Source organism: Aulonocara sp. 'chitande type north' Nkhata Bay, linkage group LG7 (genome assembly GCF_057382095.1).
Source record: "Aulonocara sp. 'chitande type north' Nkhata Bay isolate Kocher_YH1m ecotype deep benthic linkage group LG7, A_spYH_male_GT1.1, whole genome shotgun sequence".
NCBI classification, from domain to species: domain Eukaryota; kingdom Metazoa; phylum Chordata; class Actinopteri; order Cichliformes; family Cichlidae; genus Aulonocara; species Aulonocara sp. 'chitande type north' Nkhata Bay.
This window is the reverse complement of record NC_141350.1, coordinates 9,247,782-9,271,150: the sequence shown is the minus strand read 5'-3', so window position 1 is coordinate 9,271,150 and position 23,369 is coordinate 9,247,782. Positions and strand designations below refer to the sequence as shown.

General features: G+C 41.7%; 1 protein-coding gene across 2 annotated transcripts in view; it reads right to left on the bottom strand.

Moving 5' to 3' along the window:
• The window catches only part of wwox (WW domain containing oxidoreductase), a 137,739-nt gene that overhangs the window by 20,455 nt on the left and 93,915 nt on the right, over nt 1–23,369 (bottom strand). Inside the window, exon 9 of one of the 2 annotated variants that reach the window (XM_086298406.1) lies at nt 6,795–14,019. The exons of the other annotated variant lie outside the window; for it this stretch is intronic. Within the exon in view, the coding sequence (XP_086154532.1) occupies nt 13,954–14,019 (66 nt within the window). The 3' untranslated portion in view covers nt 6,795–13,953. Of the gene's footprint in view, nt 1–6,794; nt 14,020–23,369 lie in introns of those variants that run through there. 2 annotated transcript variants of the gene reach the window in all.

The window sequence follows — 23,369 nt, the reverse complement described above, 5'->3', positions numbered from 1 at the left end:
TAACACGTCAATCTGCTGCCACCCACTTTAGTGATTTTTGTCAACAACAGGAAATGAATACCACAGCAATGACTGGAAAATGCTTGAACTGCACCATCCAGACAACAACAAGCAAATATTTCTGTCTGTTGAGCAGCTGTCGTCATGCTTCACCATGATTGGCAGAGCCGTTTCAGATCCGATGATGTGACTTTATATTTAACTTCACTGAGCCCTTTTGTACATTGTGCTGCTGCACTTATGGTACATGAGCTATAGCTGTGCTGCATGGAGGCCCCATACATCTGCAGACCAACAACTTTAAAGCAGTAGGCAGTTAAAATAGTTCAGATAGTCTCACCTTTGTTGTTTTGGATCTCTGTCTGGATTCAAAATGATCGAATCTTGGCTACAACAGTGGTGCTGATTAAGCTGAGCTTCAGTTCATTGGGTCAAGAACCTTAATTGTGGATACTTCCAGACCTGGAGGTTAAGTGGCTGTCACAGTGGGTGAAACACAGCAGCGAGTGGCTCTGACACAAATGAGCTAAGCCAGAAAGCCAGAAGGCCGACCGGCTAGGCAAGACAGCCGCATCATGAAGACACTTATCCAGACTGAGAGAGAAAGAGAGGAAGAGATAGAGTCTGCCAGTGATACACTTTCACCCATTCACTTTCCACAATTCAGCTTTCAGATGGTGGACTCTCACCCCTCCTTCCTCCCTCCGTGCCACTGTCCATACTGCCAGGCCCAATAAGGGTCAAGTCCCTGCTTTCCTCTTAAGGAGCTCATTTGCATCCCCCCGGCAAACAGCCAGTCAGGGCTTGTTCAAAGAGCCCCCTAATCCAATCAGATTGCCCAACTGTGAGGCCTTATCGCCACAGACACCAGCATCTGCAGAAACAACATCACAGGGCATCACGGAGCTGCTGGTTACGACTGGTGGAGACAGAGAGTCAGGGGGAAGTAGGCATCACACGGCTTCAGCACGGCTCGAAGTTAGTAGGGAGTGACAGTCGGAGAGCGGGAAAGGCTTAAGCATTTCCCATGTTATAACGGCTGCCGCAGGAACGGCAGAGATGCATATTGGGTGTGAAATACAAATTAGACTGGTACAATTTCATCTTTATCTACTGTGGAGCATATAGCGTGGAAACTATGTGTTTAATATGGTAGATAAATGCCAAAAAAAACATATTGCAACAAACCTTTATGAGTATATTTCAGGTTCAATAGCAAAACAACAATAAACTAAAGTTAAATAATTAGAAAAAAAAAAGTTCAGATGAATTATTTGAAAAAGAAGGCACCTTGAAAACACACAAAAGGCCCAATATAGAACAAATGAATGGGTATAAGAACTGTTCTATACCCTTCATGCCCCAGGGAGGCAGAAAAACCTTGCTTGTGTAGGTTAATGTCTAACTTTCAACACATATATACACAGAGCTGTATCGTCAGTACAACTGCAGCCACAGGAGTAAAAACACAGCTTGCTCATTCAGTATTACAAGCTACAGAGGTGATCTGAGCTAAGGCAGTGACTTTGCATCCAGAGACACATGGCGGGGGACACAAAGGTACAAGGGGATGGAGAAACCAACTTGGCCGTCCTTGCACACAATCCCACAGAGACCCGAGTCTCGTCCGTCTCTCCTTCTCCTGCATTTCTGCTCCCAGTAATTTTTTTGTTCTTCCAGCTCTCCCCTCATCTCTGCCCTCCTCCTCTCTTGTTCCTTCCTCCCTTCCCACTTCTTGCAGTGCACTCCCAGGCACCTAACCTCTATTGTCTCACCCTCACGCGTGCTCTCGACCCCACTAGTGTCACTATTAGCAGCATCATACTAGGATCACATGGCTGCTGAGGTATGGAGGCTGAGTCAATGGAGCATGACACACAAAGACATCCCATCGCCACCGCTTCCTCCTACTCCCTTCTCTTAATAATTCTTTCTCCCGCCCTTTCCCATCCCTTCCTGATCATTACCTTGGAATACAGCCAGATTGGATTTAACCAGAGAGAGCGACTGTTTCTATCCTGAGCAAAAGCTCATGAAACTCAAAAGTAAAAAATAAATAGATGAACATAATGTATCCTGAGCCATCATTTTAAAAACAGAGGCAACATTATCAGTTAACAAAACCCCAGTTTGTCAGTTATGTGACCTGCTCTTTGTCCCAGTCTTGGCAGACTATTAGGCCTGGAGCAAGGAGTCAGAGAGGTGAGACAGGTGAGAGTAGGAGGCAGAGGTGGATCTATAACAGCTCTCCAAACTGAGTGCTGCTCCAGGAGAGGCAGCTATGGATTCAACCCATCCCTCTCTTTTCTCTTACCCTCTCCTTTTGTGTCCAAGTGTACAAGGCTGCATGTGTGAAGCGTGTTTGCGAGAGGCAAAGAGTGTATGTGTGTGTGCGTCTGCAGCCTGTGCATGTGATAAGCCTGTGGTAGTAGTGGTCCTGTGAGGGACCTAAGGCCCTGTTCTCCTGATTAGTCATTTATCAGGCCTGGCAGCCAAGACCCACCATAATCACTCTTCTCTTACCCCCTCCTCCTTTTTCTTTGCTGATCTCCCTCTATCCCTCCAGATCTCCCCTGTATCCACCCCTACAACAATGCCTTCCATCCCCCAACCAAAGTGTACATGGCGGTGCATGTACACATATATCCAACCTCTACCTGCCTCTATCCAAGCTGACCCATTCCACCAACCTCACCCTCTTGTCACTCCTTTCTGTCCTCTTGTCACAAGCTGCCTCTCCTTCATAAGACCAATCCAATTTCCCCTCTTGTCTCACTGCATGTAGTGCATGAGCTAAAGAGCCAAGCTGAAGACAAAATTTCCAATTTGTCTGTAGGAATTTTGTGAGCTGGGGCTGCTTAACGTTGAGGAAAGAATAGAGGGGTACATGATGAGAGGAAGATGGGAGGGCATGTGTCTACCAGAGCGGCAGGAGGACCTCCCTATCAACCAGTGCCACACTCTCTCATCCTGCCATGTCAACAGACAGGGATTAGGGCACCGGATGCATTGAGGATGCCAAAATAAGCTAATGCAGTTAACCAGCAACGTCTTCTCAACCTGTCTTCCTTCTGCCTGGGAGAAATTGGAAAAGCTGTCTAACCAAAGAGAAGGAATGTAATCTGGACTATGCAGACCAGAGGATACGGCCACATGAAAGACTAGCCTTCCTGCTTCCCGTGCCTCTTTTCTCTTTCCTTAAACCTTCCTTACCATCATTCCTACTCGCTTTTTTCCTGTTTCGTTTAGAAAGTGAAGGATGTAGAAAGAGGAGGGGGGGGGGGGGGGGATGCGGACAGAAAAATGAACATGTGCAGAGGAGGCTGAACTGAAGACAGGGTTAAAAGACAGAAAATAAGGAAATTTCACAAAGCTGAGGATAAAAGGGGGTGTACAGATATTGAAAAGAAAACAACGTAAGTGTACGTGTGTGTTATTGGAGTGCATGACAGCTGTTTGTACCCCCAGGGAGAAAACAGCTGGGGCTCAACCACGAACACACACTTCTTAACATATCCCACTTCATTTCTTCTTAACCATCTCCATATCCCTCCTTCCCCAGACTCATCTTTTCCTCCCGCTTCTTCTCCTATCCATTTAATTTTGAATCTCCTCCGTCACTGGTCTTATATTTTTCATTTTTTTCCCTCTTTGTATCTATTTGTGTCTCACAAGCAGCCTATTATTATTTAGAAGACTTCTTTGTCTTTGTGTAAAACTGTGTGTAAAGCCAGTGAAATGCAGCAGAATGGTGTTGTATGCCTTCAATAATGTAAGAAAAACTCTTCAAGAATAACATTAACAAACAAGTCCTTACTGACATCTTTTCCAGGTTAAAAAAAATCATTTTGAGATCTTTATTAAATCTATATGTAAACAAAACTGGCATTGGATTAAGAGAATTTAAACAGAGGGTGTCACGCTCCAATTACAAACCAGGCTTTTAACCACACCTCTCCCCCGCTGACTGTGTCCCTTTATAGAGCAGTCTGTGTAATAGCAGCTCTCTTATAAAACACAGCGCCGTGTCACACACACATTACTCAGCCCACCGCCCCTTTAAATGATCCAAAGATGTATGAGGCCATCTGTGGGCTGCAATTAAATACCAACCCCTTTAATTCAGCTGCATGCTACATTACCGCCCTCTGTCCAAAACCCTGTAGACCAGTCATACAACTGGGTAAAGTTACACAATAAACTACGCTGCACAAATTGTCAATATTAACATGTCATTTTGAGCTTCAAAGTCTTTTTTTCCCTTGTAATTCATATGAATCTGAATTTTTTCTTTTTTAAATATGTTTGATAGCAGCAGCAAATAGAGGAGAGGACATGAGGAACATGATGGGCAATGACTTTACAAAGACTCTTTGTATGCACTGCAAAGCAGAAGGCACCTTGTCTGAAGGGGTGATCGCAAATCCACATATTTAGTGAGTAACAGCTGCAAAACTGTAAAGTCAAAGTGAACAACGTTTGGTTCTGTGGGTGTGAGAGAACAGCTATCTGAAATCCTTTTGATTATTATCAGTCTAGAGCAGGGGTAGGCAACTCCAGGCCTCGAGTGCCGGTGTCCTGCAGGTTTTAGATGTGTCCATGATCCATCACAGCTGATTTAAAGAGCTAAATGACTCCTCAGCATTTCTGAAGTTCTCCAGAGGCCTGGTAATGAACTAATCATTTGATTCAGGTGTGTTAACCCAGGGCGCGATCTAAAACCTGCAGGACACCGGCCCTCGAGGCCTGGAGTTGCCTACCCCTGGTCTAGAGTGCATTTTGAAAAAGGACCATCACATGTTGACAAAAAATAAAACCATGAATCAGTGACTTTATTAAATCTGATGCAAAAGTGTGAAGCACAACAAATCCCGCATCCAGTTTAAGCTGCAGTAGTAGTTCTGTAGGTGGTGCTTTCTGTGTTTTGCCAGTCTACAACAGTGCCAGAAGACTATTCTGCTCATTTTCAGAAAAAGTCAGCCAAGTTTAAATGACTAATCATTGCTGATGTTTCCTACTACACATATGAGCGTGTTACCCATCAATCAGTTTTCTTCCAAAGCTTCTTCACTTCAGTCTTCCACATGCAATCAGTGAAGGAGGTTCATGAAATTAGTCTGCTGTTGAACACATGCTCCATGTTTCTTATTTCATATTACTCCTGATTGCCTTTCATTGTCAGACCCATAAAAGTCTCCCTCTCCTCCTCCCGTATCTCATCTGGCTTGCTACAAATTTGAAAAGACCATTCCTCGACTATCTGGCTGTCTCTCCTTCATTTTTCTCTCTTTCTTCCTCACAATGTATTCCTCGGCTAAATTGTCTCTCACCGCATTGCCATTCCTCGTCCATTGAGTGCACTGGCCTTGTCTCTGAGCGCTAATTGTCTCATTCTGAGGACTTAAGGATGCTAGATGAGCGCTAGATGTGTTAAAGAGACGGACTGTAAAACCAGTGTGTGAATGGCAAATTACATCCTTGGCCTTTCTATGGTTGGCAAAGGCACTTAATAAGCTCTCAATGTGTTCAACAGCTAGGTGAATAGTTCACTGGCTTCACAGTTGAATTTGAATAGCTCTGAAAGATGCTGCACAGAGAGCACACTCCCGAATGTATGTTTGTGTGTAGGTGTGCGTGTGTAGTAAGGCGCTGTTTGTATTCTCGATGCAGTCGACCTCGCGTTCTTCTCAGTGACAGGATCGGGGTAGATCAGTGCTCACTTACAGAACAACTCACCTGAGGAAAAACTCCCCTCTCGGCACGTCGCCCTTTTCTCTTTCTGCCTTTCTCCTCCTTCGTTCTTTCTCGCCTTCTGTCTCTGACTCTTCTGTCTCTGACCCAGACAGAGATCCCCCCAAGCTACTGTACTCAGCTCTCCCTCTCCCCTTTCTTTCTCGGTTTTTCGTTCTCTAACCCTATCTGTCTCTTTTTATATCATGCTCTCTGTAAAGATACCCTGTGGGAGGGCAGTATGCAACAAACACAACCGCACACTCTGACTGTACACACTGACATGTATACGAGTGAGCACTCACACACAAACACCTGCTTGGACACATGCAGTATATGCATCACTTGTAACACTACTTTGCACCACACTTTTCACTTAGACTGGTGACAATAATAAAAGACTCTCTCACTCTTTCCCCCTTGTCCCTCCAACTACAAACGCACACGCCTGCGCACACACACAGATGAGAACGCCACCAAATGCTCTATTTTCTGCCGTTGTGTGGTGATTTATGAAAGGTGTTTCTCACAGCAGGCAGATCGTGCTGTTTGGAATGCTTTATTTCATAAATCTATTCTCCATTCTCCTCTCTCTGCATCCCCTCCTTTGCCTCGTCTCTCATATTTCCTCTTTTCTCCCCTGTGCAGGACTCCCTCGCTCTTTGTTGACACATACAGTATAGTGTATGTGTGTGATTGTATGTGTGTACAAGTGATTGTATGGATAGGGAGGGGAAAGAGAGACATAAGTAGGCTTTGTCTGCAGTCGGGGTAATGATGCAGGAACAACCAAAGCCCCTGCAAAAACCCTGTTCTCCTGGGGTCTCCCTCTCTGCCTCTCGCTCGGGCTCTGACCTTACTCTCTCTCTCTTTGCTTTCTGACTCCCACACACACTCACGCATCCACACACATGCGGGTATGCCTACCACAGAGCCAAGCAGCGTTAAGTTGTGTAAACAAAAGTGAGACATCACTGAGATCCAACTCCCCAGTGAAGCTGCAAATCTAGTAAACACAAACATTAATAACTTGACTTCATATAGCACCTTGATCACACACACACACACACACACACACACACACACACACACACACACGCAAAAAAGACAGGAATGGTTAAGAAGTTAAGAAAACAATAAAGGGGTTTTATGTGTGGGAAATACGAAACATGTGAACACACAGAAAGTGAAGTGGTGTGTGTTAATCCTCCCAGGTCTAAGTTTTGTTTAAAAATGTCATAGTTTTTAGTGTGTAAGAATGTTTTTTTACCCCTTTAAATGAACTGTTCACTTATAATTCGTGCTTGCATTTAACTTGTGGGAAATGGTGTTACTGGCATAAAAAGCATTTAGAGAATGCAAACATCTTCTCCGTCTTTCTGGGCAGTATTTACATTTTAGGGAATCATATAGTTTTTTTCTATGTATTCTTAAACATACTTTAAGAAGTTTGTCACATGGTAAAAACAAGTGTAAAGTATGTTTTTGGGTTTTTTTACCCTGTGTAAATCCATTTTAGTATACTTAAATTATTTTTTTAATTTTTTAATTTATTCATTTCATTGTTTAGTAAATTTGTTAAGATTTTTAGTAGTAAATATCAAGTGAAAAACGTTTTCGATCACATGTTTATTTTGTTTTTCAAAAATATTATACTTCTTCAGAGACACTGTACACATATTCAAATGATTACGTGTTTAAATGGTCATAACCTGTTACTGTAATTTAACATACTTCATCATTCCATCCCATCGTTTCCTTTATATGTTATCAACACAAACAATAGAAGTAAAAAAACATTATCACCTTAACCTTTAGATCAATCAATTGACTGTGAAGGAGAGGTCAAAGGTCAACTGTGGCATGATGTTTTAAATCTTTATATAATTCTGTTATATGTTGACAATAAACACCACATTTCAAAGAAACCTACTTTCTAAGATATAAGACTGTTTTCTGTTAATATTTAACCAATAAATCTTTAAGTTGACCTTCAAGACAGATTATGAACAAAACCTTTTGAGCTACTGTGTTTGCAGACATAATAATGACACACACATGTTACCAAAAACAGAGTTTTCTTGGCGTGGGTAATGAATAATATGTCAGAGATGTTACTGGGGATTTGTGCTTCAGCGAGAAATCTACACTGTGGCTATGTTGTACCTGCAAACCTCTTTGAAACCCTACGCTGCAAGTTACAGCATAACCTGACGCATATTCGGTTTGGCTCGTTCTTGCTTTTTATCAGTGAGAGAAACAATCATCATCTCAGTATAAGGAATAATATTCATAACATCAATAAAAGGACTCACAAATGTCAGCAGCAAATTCCTGGAGGGAGACTGCTGAAACTATCAGAATGGACATGAGGGAATGTGAAAAGAAGTGGAAAAACTGGAGAGAAAAATATGTCTGTGCCTGAATTAAAAATGACCATAACAAAGAGCAGGGACCCAGGAAGGAAAAAGCCCCATCATTTTTATTTATTTATGTTCCACATATAAATAGTGGGACATAATCACATGGCAATTAACACATAATGCACCAGCAAAAGCATAAATGCCGGCAACAGTGTCGGCCACTTAACTAAGTTACATCGTAAGTTCTACAAAGATTCTCGCAGAAGTCTAAATCAGGCCTAACTAACCTTACTCACTCAACCTATTCTCGAGGATATGTTCCAAAGCTAGGTTTACAGTGACAGTCAAAGAAAGTTTTCACAGGACTCTATGCAGCTTTATCAGCTCCCATTATGGTTGTGGAGGGATTTTGCCCCACTCTTTGAGGTTTGTAGGCATTTGTTTTTGCACAGGTCTCTTAAGATCTCACCACAGTGTTTCAATCAGGTTGAGATATGGTCCTGACTGGCACATTGCAAAACCTTGATTTCTTGACTGTAAAATCAAAGGACCCTTCACTGCTGTGCTTGATACTTGATATGAGGTGATTGTGTGCTGTGTTTGGTTTTTCCCAGACATGGTGCTTTGTGTTTCGGCTAAACGTCTCCACTTTGTTCATCCTTCCAAATGACATCGTTCCAGAAGTCTTGTAGTTTGTAGTAACTTTGGACACCAAATCTGTGCTCCCATATTCTTTTTAGAGAGAAGTGGCTTTCTCCTGGCTACCCTTTCAAACATGCCATACTTGCCCAGTCTTTTTCTGACTTTACTGTCATGAAATAAAACATGCAAACTGAGATATGGAGTCTGAGATGTAGCTCTTTTTTCTAGGAATCATTCATTGGGGTGAAATTTCTGGAATGTCCCCTCCTAAAAAGACCGGCAGCTGTCTTGAATGTTTTTCACTTGTGAATAATCATTTTAACTTGAACCTTTATAGACTTGATCACACTTACTGATGATCAGTTAATCAAGTGCATTTGATTAGCAGCACCTAGCTGCTACTTACTATCTTCCTATGGAAGCAATAAAGGTATACTTGTGTTTTTTTTTTCCATTCTCGAACAGCCAAATTCATCATGTTTTTACTCATTTCACAAAATCACAAAATCTACTAAATACACAGAGAAATAAAGTAATAATCAGACTAACTAGCAAAAAGAAAGCAACATCAGACAGAGTATCCAAGACATGTATTGTTCCTCTCTATGTAAATCCACATACGTTTGTCTACATATTTCTGGTGCCTTTTTAAGAATGAGCACTTAGTGTATTATAAATAATGACCAAACTACTTAGATAGTTTTTATTTTGGTGTGCAGCTTGAGTCTGACACCAGTATTAATGGGTAATTTGTTTGTATTAGAGAATTTAAGACAGTTAAGACTAAAACCTGTCCATCTATATGTGGGCACAGGGTTGTGAGTGCCTGTGGGTCATCAGACAGCAGCAATGGTAAACATTGGGGGAAACACTACTTAAATGCACCACTCTACATCTGCTGCAGCAGAAATGTGTGAGAAGAAGAAGAAGAAAGAGGAGGAGAGGAAAGAAGAGAGAGAGCGAGATGGGGGCCACAGAGTAGATAAGGCAGTCTTGTTCCTTATTTATGTCTTATTATAGCTACAGCGGGGCCAGGCCACAGACACAGTCACCGGGGACACAATGATGAACTACTCGACAAGACAGCCTGCTCACTCCTGGGAAGACACACTCCCTCTATTCCCCACTCCTCCACTCCTTTGCTTTCTTCTTTAACACTCCCTTCTCCTTCCCTCTCCTTCTCCTGCTTGTTTTTAACCCTTTTCCTGTGTTGCTTTCAACAACCTCATTCTGTCTCTGTCCCCACCCCGCCCCCGTCCACAACCCTTTCGACTACATCCTGAATTATCTCAGCTCGTCTTCTGCTTTCCCATCATCCAATTCCTGGAGCGCACGGAGCACAGAGGCTTGCACAGTAGTGTAAACAGGGAGTAACCCAAAGGTGCTGCAGTCGAGTGGAACAGCAGGCAGGTGAAATAATTAAGACATCCCTTTTCTCCCTCATGCGCACACAGAGTACCTCTTTCCTGCAACACTTCCTCTGTTGTTTCTAATCCTCTCTCCATCCCTTTCTCTCTCTCGTGGGGTGACCTGCAGAGGTGGATGTGACTGAGCTCATTACCTGCCTTAATGAGAAGACAGCACCACAGAGACAGCAGCTGCAACTTACCTGAACGCTGCAGACACACGCTCACAGGAGAGTGCATGTTAATACCTGCTACTAACTACTGACACAAGCAAATACACTTGATAACGCCTGAGCGAGACAAAGACTCAAAGTGAGAGTTAGTGAGATGAAGGAGGGAAATGTGTAGAGTCTCCAAGGCTTGCTGTTGATAATGCCTGACTCTCTGCTGTATCTTAGCTGTTGTTTTATAGAATTACCCTTGTACTAACATGCTCTTCCTGTGAGTAAAGCTCTTTTTTTTTTTTTTTTTGCCTGGTTCAGGAAAATTAATGTCTATGAGCGCAATACAATCCATCATAGGCTGAAAGCAGAGGTCATTCAGGAAATGATAGCAGGCAAGATAGGCTTCTCCTTCATGTACACACACATACACACAGTCGAAGAAAAAGAGTGTGTGTAAGGAGTAGAGAGAAGCACGGGGGGCATAGGATCCTTCAATGGCTAAACCTTTTTCCCATTTTACTCTTTGACTTTGCTAAGTTGCAGAAAGTAAGAAAGGTGTGTACTCAAGGATGAAGATTCTGGGTATTGTTTAAATGTTTTTGCTAGTGTCGTTACAACACTGGTATTTTGGTACCAACACAAAACAGCCCGTGTTTGATGTGTCAACCTGTAATAGCACATGCCTGCTTCTCACCCAGCATGTCATGTCTTTAGAAAAGTTTGCTTCAATCACACTCGCTTTGAGCCCAGCATCTCGGGCAGTATACCATCACTTCCCCTTCTTCTGTTGGTATGACAGTTTAAAAGCCCAAACGGTCCGTGACAATGGTGGCATTTAATTTCAAAGCATCCTGTGGAGTTTCTGAACACCAGTAACATTACTAGAGTTCCAAAAGCAGTTCCACATGGGAGCTGCCACCCAGATTTGTTAAGCTTCATGGCCAGTGAATCCCTTGCTTGAACCTTGAATTCGTGTTGTCTATTAAGGCTCTTCCCCTTTCATCACTGGTGCTATAGATGATGATTTACACAAGAATGTGACACCTGAGTGACGCTGTTGAAGACAAACTAAGTAAGTCGCCTGAAATGCTCCAAAGTCGTCAAAACAAAAAAAACAGAAAATTTGAAGTTAATATCAATGAGTTCAAAATTTAACAATCATCTATAACATTAACCTCCTAAGACCCGAACTCTTTCATGGCATGAATTTTTAATTTCTCTTTGCTATTTGGGCTGATTGGGACCTGATGAATGTAAAAACAAAGAATTACCAGATTTTTCTTTTTTTACTTGATTTTTGTTTCTGAGAAAAATTAGAGCCACATATGAGGACATTCGTTTTACATTTTGATAGAACAGTGGCAATACAATGTCCTTGTAAGTGGATATCAGGTTCTTTATAGAGCAATATTTAGTATTTTGGTCTAAACAACCAAAAATGTGATGTCCACACATGTGGACGCCAGGTCCTAGGAGGTTTATGTAAGCGCATGAGTGCTTGACGTCAGTCTGCAAAATTCTGTTTAGAAAACAGTGAACGTCAAATATCAGCAAGTTATTTAACTGATATTCTGAATAATACAGCAAGAAGGGTTTGAATCCACCATCTGGCTTGTGTCCTTTCTGTGTCGAATTGCAGGTTTGCCCTGTGTCTGCGTACATTACCTTAATTGGGGTTAGTTTAACTAGTGAATCTAAATTGCCCATAGGTGTGAATGTGAGTGCGAATGGATGTCTGTCTCCCTGTGTTGGCACACACAGACACACTGCCGACCTGTCCAGGGTGTACCTCACCTCTCACCCAACGGCAGCTGGAATAGAATCCAGCACCCCGATGACCCTGAATTAGCTCAGAGGAAGAAGATGGTTGGATGGATGAGTGCATGGATGGATGGAGGTGGCTCTATGCCAAAACATTGGCAGGATACTGAACACCAAGTTGCTCTCTGATGCATTCATTGGAGTATGAATTTGTGTGAATCTTAGAAAGCACTTAGGCCTAGAAAAAAAGTGCTTGTATGAATAGCCGTGAATTGTTGTAGGGGCTCTAGAAAGCAGCGGTCGCCAACCCCCGGGCCACGGACCGGTCGGTACCGGTCCGCGAGTCGTTTGGTACCGGGTCGCGAGTAGATAATCCAGGTGGTCGAGAGTTGAAGCTCGGGTGTGAAATTCATGGTTTTCGGTGTTTTTATTGGTTTTTAGCATTTTTTTTTTTAGCGTTTTTATTGTTAACTCGTTTTCCCTGGGTTTTTTCCTGTGTTATGAATGAATCTTCTTTTTTTTGGTACCAGTACTGTTTTGTTTTTTTGTTGTTGTTGTATTTATCCAAGGCACCTTAAAGGCTGCTCTGTGAAAATATTGTCGGACATAAACCGGTCCGTGGTGCAAAAAAAGGTTGCGGACCGCTGCTATAAAGCACTCTGAGTACTCCAGTAGAGTAGAAAAGCGCTACATAGTAACCAGCTGATGTACCATGGATATATATGGTTTTACTATACTGTGTTTCCCTCATTCTCAGCAGCTGTTTTCCTTCACACGACCGGGTTAATTAGTGTGACAATCCCGTGATAACTGATAAAAAGCATCAACCTTTCAGTTACACTTTTTCTTACACACAGTTACAATTTGTTACCACTTCAAGCAAATCAAAACAATAGAGTGGCACATTCACTCTCTACCAAACAACTACTTAAAAAGATTTTAAACTGGATCATTTCAAAGCCCATTAATGACCACATGGGAGAAACGCTGACCTGTTTTACTGTCAGGTGCAAATGAACACACATGAGCACACAAATGACAACTGACACGACAGGAAATATTCCAATACTCAAAATCTTTTCAATTTCCTTCCTTTTATTAAGGAGGAAATCCTCGTAATTCATTCTTCTAGTCTGCGTACCTTTGTGAAGATATTAATTTGACTCCCAGCCACACATGTGACATTGTTTTTGAATGCATTTCCATGTTAGCTGGTACAACACGTGTACCAGCTAACATGTAAGTGCTGTAATAAAGTTCCAAAGCTTTTTCTCTTACAGAGAATCAAGGGGTCAAGGTCGCACATATTCAAGCACACACCCACACACACAATACCAGCACGACGCCCTTTTCATTCTTGCTCACTTGTGAAGTTGTTTACAGATTAATCACATGCATTAATTATTGACAGTAACTTCATTGTGAAAAGCAAACATCAGTCACCCTCACCCTGTTTGAAATCATTTATACCTTCCCTATACAGATAATCATATGGTTATTGATTACAATATTTAGAGCACAAGGGCATATTGATAGCATATACGTGCGCACAGCCTTACATTCAAGATGAGCTCGAGGATCAAGAAAGGAAGGAACTGAAATCCATCTAAAAGCAAACATCTGAGCATCTACGAAGCACATAAATCCCTGTGTGCGTGTTTTTTGCAAAGAGAAACTGAAGAAGAAGAGAGACGACGACATGGTTAAAAAAGTACATGTTGATATAAAAAGATAGAGACAGACCGAGACAGCTTAGACTTGTCCTGAAAGTCGACAGGTGAAGGCCTCAGTGTCTTTTTCCTGCTCTCTCTTACCCTCTGTCCCTCACTCACTTTCAGAGATGGAGAGAGGGGGCTTTATCTCTCTGACAGAGTGAAGGATGTGTGGTCAGGTTCTACTCTGATGCTCCTGTCCTTTTAGTAAATCAGCCTTCACTTTTGTCACCTGGCCAACCTACGGTCACACATGACAGATGTCACCCTTACATGATGTCAAAACCCCAACCCCCACCACCCACACCCGCAGACACAAATCCCAGATTCAGATCAGACCCTTACTTAAGCGAATGACATGATGGCAGATGAACCTAAGTGACCAAGTGAAAAACCACAGAAAAAAACATGAACGTTAGGAGAAAAGAGAACAGCAGCCGATCATTTACACTTAAAAATGTATTTCTGGGTTTGTTAATACTTTCCACTTAACCGTAACAGAAGGTGGAGTCAGCACCAGAAGCTATGAATAAAAACACCACCTGGATGGTCTACTGTACTCACAGTTTTCCTGCTCATATCTGTGTAAAAACCAAGTAATCACCCAAAACCCTTTTTTGTTTTAGCTTAAAAAAAAATAATCAAATAAACTGAAAAGTTAATAAATGAAACACAACAATTTAGGGATTATTTTGAGCTTTAACCTGGGATAACAAAACCTCTGCAAGTGTCCCCCCAGACATCAGTAAACTATCCATGCTGCAGATAATCACAAAGGTGGGAGGAGGTAGAGGGATCAATACGAAACCTCCCACAAGATCTACAGCCTTCTGATCGATTTCTCATTCTGATCAACCTCTCTGAGATCAACCGCACTTCCTGTTTTGATGGTAGTGCAGTTTGAAGAGAGGTAAGGTGAGGAAGGAGTAATAATGACTTCCTCTTGCTGCTTTATGACATCATCTGTCATTACACCATCACCAGTGTGGCAAGTGAATCCTGGTCTTTCTCTTCGGCATATTACTGTTACTGTGGAAAATATACACGAACTTGAAGAATTTGTGCAGTTAAGAATATTTTAGGATTAACGTGTGCATATATCTGAGACTGGTTCTGGTCTTGAATGTGTTCAAAGTGGGACGTTAACCCTTTTTGATCAGGGGCTCTTTAAAAGAGACCGTAAATCGTGATAGAGAGACAATTGAAACAGTCTGAGAAAGAAGAGAAGACGAGCTTTATGGGCATATTTGGTGTATTATGGTAGATCAAACTATTCATGAGGTACTGCTGTCAGAACACAAACAGAAAAATCTGCTTTGCCGTTACCATAACTCCTCAACCATTTTGGACCAGAGAGAAAATTCAATTTTTTTGGGCATTATCTTTCCTATTTTCCTATATATATATTTTTTTTTTACATTTTCATATTTCCTTTAAAACACACTCTGTATCTGTGTTTCTAATGTGAGAGGTAAAGATGTGCGAGCTGTTTAAACACATTAAACTATCCTAAAAGATCAAATATATAATTTTATAAGCTCATTCTTAAAGTATTTAGCTGCGCATGAATATATGTTAATTTCACCAGATGAACAAAAACTTGGAAAACATGTACAAGCATTAAAAAGCCAGCAAATGACAAGCAATTCCAATTTTTATAAAATGATAATGGACGTAAAAATCAATAAATCGTGACCAATCAAATTAGCTATTTTCAGTTTGCTTTCTAAACTCTACGCTAACCTGTAGTATAATTTTAACTGAAACAAGTGAAAGATATTAAATAAAAGGTCATTACTGTACCTATTTTAAAAACGGCAACCGGTAGAACAGGGTGGAACCAGTTACCAATCTTACTTTTCTCATATGCATCATGCACGACGCAGTTTTATATACATCCCAGCCATCTCCCCCTCCTTTTCCCCTGGGCTCTCCTCTGTGATTGGAATGAAAGGTAATGGTCCTGAAAGAGGAAGAAAGGAGACTTTCCTCCACTCTTATCTCTTAACACCAACAGTCGGTGGAGCAAACTCACACACAGGCAGTCACAGAGGCATCCCTGTGTGCGCGCACACACATACACAAACCATGTATCCACTGCAGGATGATGGTAGAAATAACATTGGTTTAATCGTGAAGCACATCAAAGGCAAAATACATCTCGCATGAGGCATCTCAGAGGATGAAAGAGTATAGTAATAGTAACAGTTTTGTCTCTTTGAGAGAATATACACGCACAAAAAAATCCAGAAAGATGTAATGCTAAACAGATACAAAGTAATTTAATAGGGATTTTAAAATATTCATAAATATTGAATTAATCATTTATAATAGATCTTAAATTAACTGCCGTCCTTGAAGTATTAGATGTGAGGAGAGAAGCAAGAGAGAGAGTCTGCGATACAGAAAGAGAACGATAAAGAATGAGCCCTCTAGACATTTTTCCTTCCCTGTGCCAACATCTCCTCAGTCTGATGAATGAATATTCATGTTTGATCCAGACACTGCTGCTCAACAAAGGCTGGGAAAACCCTGAAACAGATATCGCTCTACTTTTGATGTAGCAACCCACTCAGAGAGGCTCCCTACTGATGAGTGGAGATCAGGCCAATAATTACCTAACATCTGTGTGTACTGTGTGTATGATGATGGTATCAGTAATGATAAACGCAGGTATATGTGGGAAACACATTATGCTTCATGGCATCTGGTGTTCCTCTGTGCATGTTTTTGTGTGTGGGAATCAGTGCGGGGACAGTCTGCAGAGTTAAGGACAGTGTAGGCTGCTCTGATCACATCCTCACTGCTGTTTCCCCGCTGACGCAGCATCCTGATACTGGAATCTAGCTGGTGACCTGAAACTATTCACTTACTTCCCCTGAAATCCCCCTGCATTAGGGGAACATGTGCACGAGTGTGTGTTTGTGTGTGTGAGAATAAGGGCTGAGTTGGCGTTCTGCGAGTCTCTCAGAGATAGCAGTGTCTTACAGTAGATTACAGTGGATCCAATCCATACGCCAGCTAGGCTCAACTGGACCAGCTCTCTATTCCCGTCTATCCCACAGCATGAGACGGATAATAACGCGGAAAAAACGCACACCACAAATACAGGCGCGGATGCTCCAAAATAAGGATGCCAATATAGGGTGAACTCGCTAACAAGTAGCGTTGGAGCAATGCTGTGGCAGTGTGTAGTGGCAGATGAATATTAGATCAGTTGTCAGTGTTGTGGCTGTCAGTCTAAATGTGTACTGCATTCATCACCGGTACGTGGAGGTAGAATCCTTCATCTCACACGCATAAAGATGTCGCACACCTCTCTTCCTCACATTACAAAGACATGAATTGCATTCCTACAGAAGGCTGTTCACTACTGGCAGTAATATAAAGATCAGCTGTTGTGGTCAAGCATGCATTATGAGTTACAGGGGAAAAGTTGTGATTTGGTTTGTCAGTTGCTTAATTTGTGCATTTTTTTATTTTTTAGTTAAAGTATTTAAAAGTACAAGTAAAATCAATTACTTTTTTTTTTTTCTTTTGGTCTGACTTTTCTTACTCAGCTGCCTGTTACTCTTTTTTCTTTCCTCAGCTTCACCGGCCTCGTGTGTCACACCTTTATCCTGACAAGAACAAGAAATGAAAGGCAGCTTTCAAGATTTTAGGTAATTGTTACAGATTTATTTTTTGTTTCTGCAAGTAAGCAAACGGAAGAGAAACTCTGATGTCTTATTCCTAGACAAATGTGAGGCGTGTGGCCATGACAGGAGAGGAGAGGTGAAGCTCAAGAGCTCAAGTTTGTTTTAGATATACATCCAGTTCATCTGAGAGTGTGAAAAAAACAGAGTGAGGAAAGAGGGGTGAGGGCAGAGGGGTTAATAAGACAGTGGGAATAATACAGTGTGGTGTGTCACCGGCTTCTAGCCCTCTGAAAGAGCAGGACGGACACACACACACACACACACACACACACACACACACACACACACAGCAGGAGAGAAGGACACAGACTGCTCAGTATGCAGCCCTGACATTGTCCACATCTGATACGGGACATTAGCCCCTAACTCCCTCCATACACCACTGCCCTTCACTTTATATTACTTTATGTTAATAGAAAAATATTACATACAACATCATTTGTCTTTGTTACCACGGCACCCCACAACTGATTTAAATGCATGTGTTTACCTCCACAGACAGGTGAAGACAGGGGGAAGGGTGGGTGACTGACTGTGAGTGCCGATGTGTGTGTGTGTATCTCAATGCATAAGGTAATGTACGTGCGTGTGTGTTTGTAATAGGGGAGGGTATAAATGCACGCATCTCGTTCAGATTTATCGATCTCACCCCCTCTCACAAGGGCCAATGCTGTAACCTATATATGGGTACAGACAAGTGTGTTGCTGTAAATATGAGTGTTGAGAGCAGGACCCTGACATCAACCTGCCATCACCCACAATTCTGGTTCTCTACTGACCACTGGTTCAACTCTGAGGCAAAGAAAGCTGCAAAAATAATACAATTTCAAAGACTCACATCATACACTTTTACCTGTAAAGCTAGACAGGATTTTTTTAAATAGCTTATTTTAGAAGTTTTTGCATGTATATTACCATTCTACACACAAAAGAAAATGTAAAAGTCCCAGTCTGATCTCTTGCAAAAAAGCATTTGTAGTTTCACCACATTGTGCAGAGAGTACACAGAGTCAGGGGCTTAGCCAGGAGGATGTGTGTGAATTGTTTTGCATTGTGAATTTATTCCTCACATAAATACAACAGTTACCCGTTAACTACTCTACTTGCCAGATATGGGTCACTGCGTGGCCTCCGCATCCTGTTCTGGGATGAAGCGGACAGCAGAAGGAAGGAAAAACAGCCAACAAGTGCTCAGCATATTGTGGGAACAGATAACATGATGGGGATTAGACATCTGACAGACAAGTCGATGTCATAGTGCCTGACACCACAACATCTCACCCCAGATGTCCTGTCTGACCTGATGGGCTGACCTTGATGATGCTCAGAGGTCACCTAAAACTGCCGCTTTGTGTGTGTGTGTGTGTGTGTGTGAGTGTGCGTGCGTGCGTGCGTGCGTGTGTCTGTGTGTGCGTTTGGACTATTTGTCATTACCACATTCTCTGTGGGCTATCATCAGTGTTCCCATGAATCCATAAGTCAATGGATCAATGTTGGGTTGAAACTAAGGCTGAAAGCTCTCAGCTATATCGACCTGTCATTTAAAACCCCAATGATCACTTGAACTTTAATGTAAATGCCACCTTAACATCAGTCAAACTAACAATTTACATATATGGTGTCTATCCACGTACATTAAAGGAGGGGGAATCTTCCGCCACGGATGGAGATGAAGGTTATTATTATTTTGACCTTTGTTTTAGTGGCTGCTTGGTTTGCAGGCGCAAGGACTTGGACTTTATACAAGAGCTATAACATGCATAACATATAGTACGGCACGGATATGGCTCTCACACGTTGGTACATTGTCATGCATGTAAATGGTATGGTATCAACAGAGTGCAAGGGCCTTCTACTATAAACAACCCTGCACTTTGTCATCTCTGGGGTGTCAAAGCTCATTCGTTACAATGTTAAAAGACCCCCATAACTCTAACACCCGATGCAAATGCTGCAGCACACTAATATGTACATGAGCGTGGGCTTGCATGTGCTGTGCATGTATGCGCTATGTGTTTGCGTGTGTTATAGTATATATTGCTCAATCCCTTTAGTGCTGATTATGAAGGTGCAGATTGATAGTTGGTCTTGACATGGTGTTCAATCATATTGGCATTCCAAAGCAAAGAAAAATGGCAGTTGCTTTGAATTAGCAGTGACTTCATGTAGGGTCATTCATTAACAGCGGTTCTGGAAATGAAAAGAGGCACAAGGAATTGGAAAGTGTTTGAGAAAATAACCCATCCCTAATCCTGTCATTGGATTCTAACCAAGGAAATATAATCAAGTAGACACTGTGAGTCTTTTTCAAAAGTGGCACAGTATTAGTCGTACAACACTTGGGGCCTTTCACAACCTGCTGGGCATGTCCCCACTAATATGGGCTTCTGCAAGTGCTTGCTACTCACATGGAAACAGAAGGAATCCATGTCTCCCACACCGCTACGCACAAATAATAAATGAAACAGGAAGAAGGCAGAGACGATGAGATGGTGGGAGAAAAGTATAAGAGCTTATACTCATTACAATCAATTAGGGTCAAGTTGGGAGCAAAGTCAGGTGGTGAGCGGGGGAAAAGGAGCCAGAGGAAGGACAAGGGTAGCAGGTGGCATCATGGCAAATATGGAAAGAGGGCCAATTAAATCAAAAGCAAAGGGAAGTATGAATAATTTAGCTGTTAAACACACATGGGGAGATACATGCAGTATGTACGTAAAAGCAAAAATGCTTTAAATATAGTCTCAAGCTCAGTGTTATCCTATTTGGGCTACTTATTATCTCAGACATTAACTCAAGATAATAACTAAACAATAATGAAGAAGCAGCCTACATGAAACTATCTTTAAGCCTCCCGTATGAACACCATGAGCTCTGCAGCCTTCCTATCACACACTTATAGGAGTTTACATATTATGAGAATTTCATAATCAAGATAGGAACCATTTTATTAGATTAAGGACGAGAGAGGAATCTCACCATCTTTAGCAACTGAGCTAGATTTCCAATTACCTGGATTAAATGACTTGGACAAGAGTTTAAGATGGAGCTCCTCTAATGGCTGCTAGATTCAAAACAAAACTTCAATTAGCAAGCTTTTTACCGTCTCACAAATGTTTTCCACTAAAAGTAAGCAATCAGAAGATTGATCAGTCTGTCTACTTTCCACAGAGGTTTTCTGGCATGCATGCTTTGACTAAATACAGCATATAATGTGCTCTCAGCTGCCACATTATACCAGCTACCCGAGCTCCTCAATAAGTTTGTGGACTCTACACAATGCATGGTTTCCATGAAACATTAAGAAGCTTAATATTGAATTTGACAAAACTATATATAGGTTAGAGAAATCTGCCAAACAATTACGCAGTCATCTTACTTTATAATATCTAATATCTCTCATTATTAACTTTGCTAATAACCGAAGTGATGACATTCAAATGCCATCACAACAGCAGAACAGACTGCATGCCTGAAAGACTCATGATGCCGATTTGTTTAGAGAGTGCTCAAGCGTATTTGCCTTGCCTCCAATTTATAATGCAGGCTTTGTGCTTAAACCTAAGGCCCAAATCCAGCTGATACTAACTGATGATATCAAGGATATTTTCTCAGACTTTAGAAAGCTCCATCAAGAAGACATTGACCAACTGCTTTCTTAGGGTCAGCAGTACTCCTTGAGATTAATAGCTGAACTTTAATCAGTGGAGTGACTCTAAACAAATGATAATCGTGCCTAGTTTTAAAGTCTTGGCTTTCTTCCGGTAGTGGCTTTAAAGATGATTTTGTACTATCTGTAAGTCCAACTCGGATATGATCTGAACTTTCGGCACCAAGTTTCACAGAGCAGTCAGATTGTTAGAAAACACAAGGTGCAGCCAAATCGACGGCTCGAAAAGCTGTTAGAGGAATAACCCCGAGTGTGAAAACCCGGTGACTTAAAGAAAACAGGACACGTAACCCCTAAATAAATAAGCACTCACCCACATGCACCTCTTTCCCTCTCCCACGCTTACTTACACACACTGACAAACACACCCACATAGAGTGCAGGACTATGTGTGTTTGAGTCATCTAAGTGAGATAATCCAGTTTTCCGGATGAATTCGCCTTTGTGTCCCGAGGGCAGAGATTAAGATAAAGATATTAAACAAACAAGAAGCCCTACTCTTCCCTCTTCCCCCAGCTGCCCATTTCTCCCTCCGTATCAGCCGCTGCCCTCCTATAGCACATCCTCCCCTTGTGGCCAGGCTTGTTGCTTCACTTTTCCACTACACTGAGGCTCAGTGAGGCCAGTATGTCTGACACTATTTGTTCCAGGGCAGTGCAGGTCCATACCAGTAAATCGGTTAGGTAGGGAGAGAGGGAGGAGAGCTCCTGCTTCCTTCATTTGCTCTGCTTTTGAAACAGCAGTGACTTCATTTTGGAAGAATTTCTTAAAAACATGTTAAAGGCATTTTCAGCAGCACAACAGCTATGATTGTGAGAGGGAGAGGGACAGACTAGTTGTCTCCATCTGCTGTCTTAAAGGCTACGTGGCCCCATCCCGACAATAGCAAGGAGCAGATATTTTGAGCACTGTGAACAAACAGAAACTGAGAAAGACATTAAGTGAGCACAGACTGAGCGGCTACAGCTCGCTCATTTATAAAAGTCATCACTGTAAATGGAAACAACTGTTAATATAACTGTTATACTGCCCGCAGTGCAACCGTGGCAAAAAGCATGTTTAAAAGTTAAAATAAAAGATAAAATCTTTCTTTAATGGTTCTCAATTTAAATTAGGATTAAATTACAGCTTATCACTGGTCAACATTTGGATTTTTCTTCAGTTATAGTGTACCATGATTTGCAGTGTTTCAGATCAACAAGAACTTCATGCAAATAGACAAAAACTAAAACAGGCAATATTCTGACATGAGAACGCAGAGGATCATGACAATGTACCAATGCTTATTTTCTAAAAGCATTACTGAATTAAGGACTTACTTCTGGAGACTGTTGAACTAGCTGGAGTACTAATTAAAGCTTACTTTTTCACCACAGACATCCCTAAATATATAAATATATCCTAAATGGAGTGTGTGACTAAATAGAGGTGTAAGCTCATTCCTTCATATTTTGCGTTTTTTTTGCCAGAGCTTCTTGTAATTCCTAGGTGGTCTTAAGCAGTAATTCTCCAGGGTTTCTATAGGGGTTTTTTTGGATACTTTTTTCTGCATCGGCTCCTCCTGTTTGCAGAAGCCTCATCCAAAATGGTCAAGTGGAAGGGTGGCTGTCAAGAAGCCTTTCTTAAGAAAGGGAAACAGAAAATGTTGAGGTATGACAAATTACACAAGGCCTGGAGTGAAAATCAGTGGCAACAGGTCTTACAGAGTGATGAATCCAAATTTGAAGTTTTGGGTTCAAGTTGGCGAGAAGAGAAGTACGGTGAGGCACAGCATAGACGTTGCAGTTCAGCCAGTGGGGTTTGGGATCTTGTTAAAACTGACTGAATCATGAACGCAGAAGTACTGTCGGATTTTGATCCAACACGCAATACCATCTGGAAAGCATCTGACTGACAATGGCTTCATTTTTCAGTATGACAATAATTCCAGACACACTGCCAGTGCAGTAAAAGCATAACTGGATAGAAAAACACACAATGGATCACTATCAGAGTCCGGGCCTCTACATTATTGAAGCAGTGTGGAAATATGATGATCGAGAAGGGAACAAACGGCAGCTAATATCCAAAGAAGCGCTTCAAGAAACCTGGAGAACTGTTCCTGAAGACTAGGTAAAGAAAATGAGAAGCTTGTGTAAGAGTGCAGAGTACTTTATATATGAAAATGTAAGCGCTGTAAAACATGCACCGAATTGTTGGTTTTAACAATAGAGCAAATGTGAATTA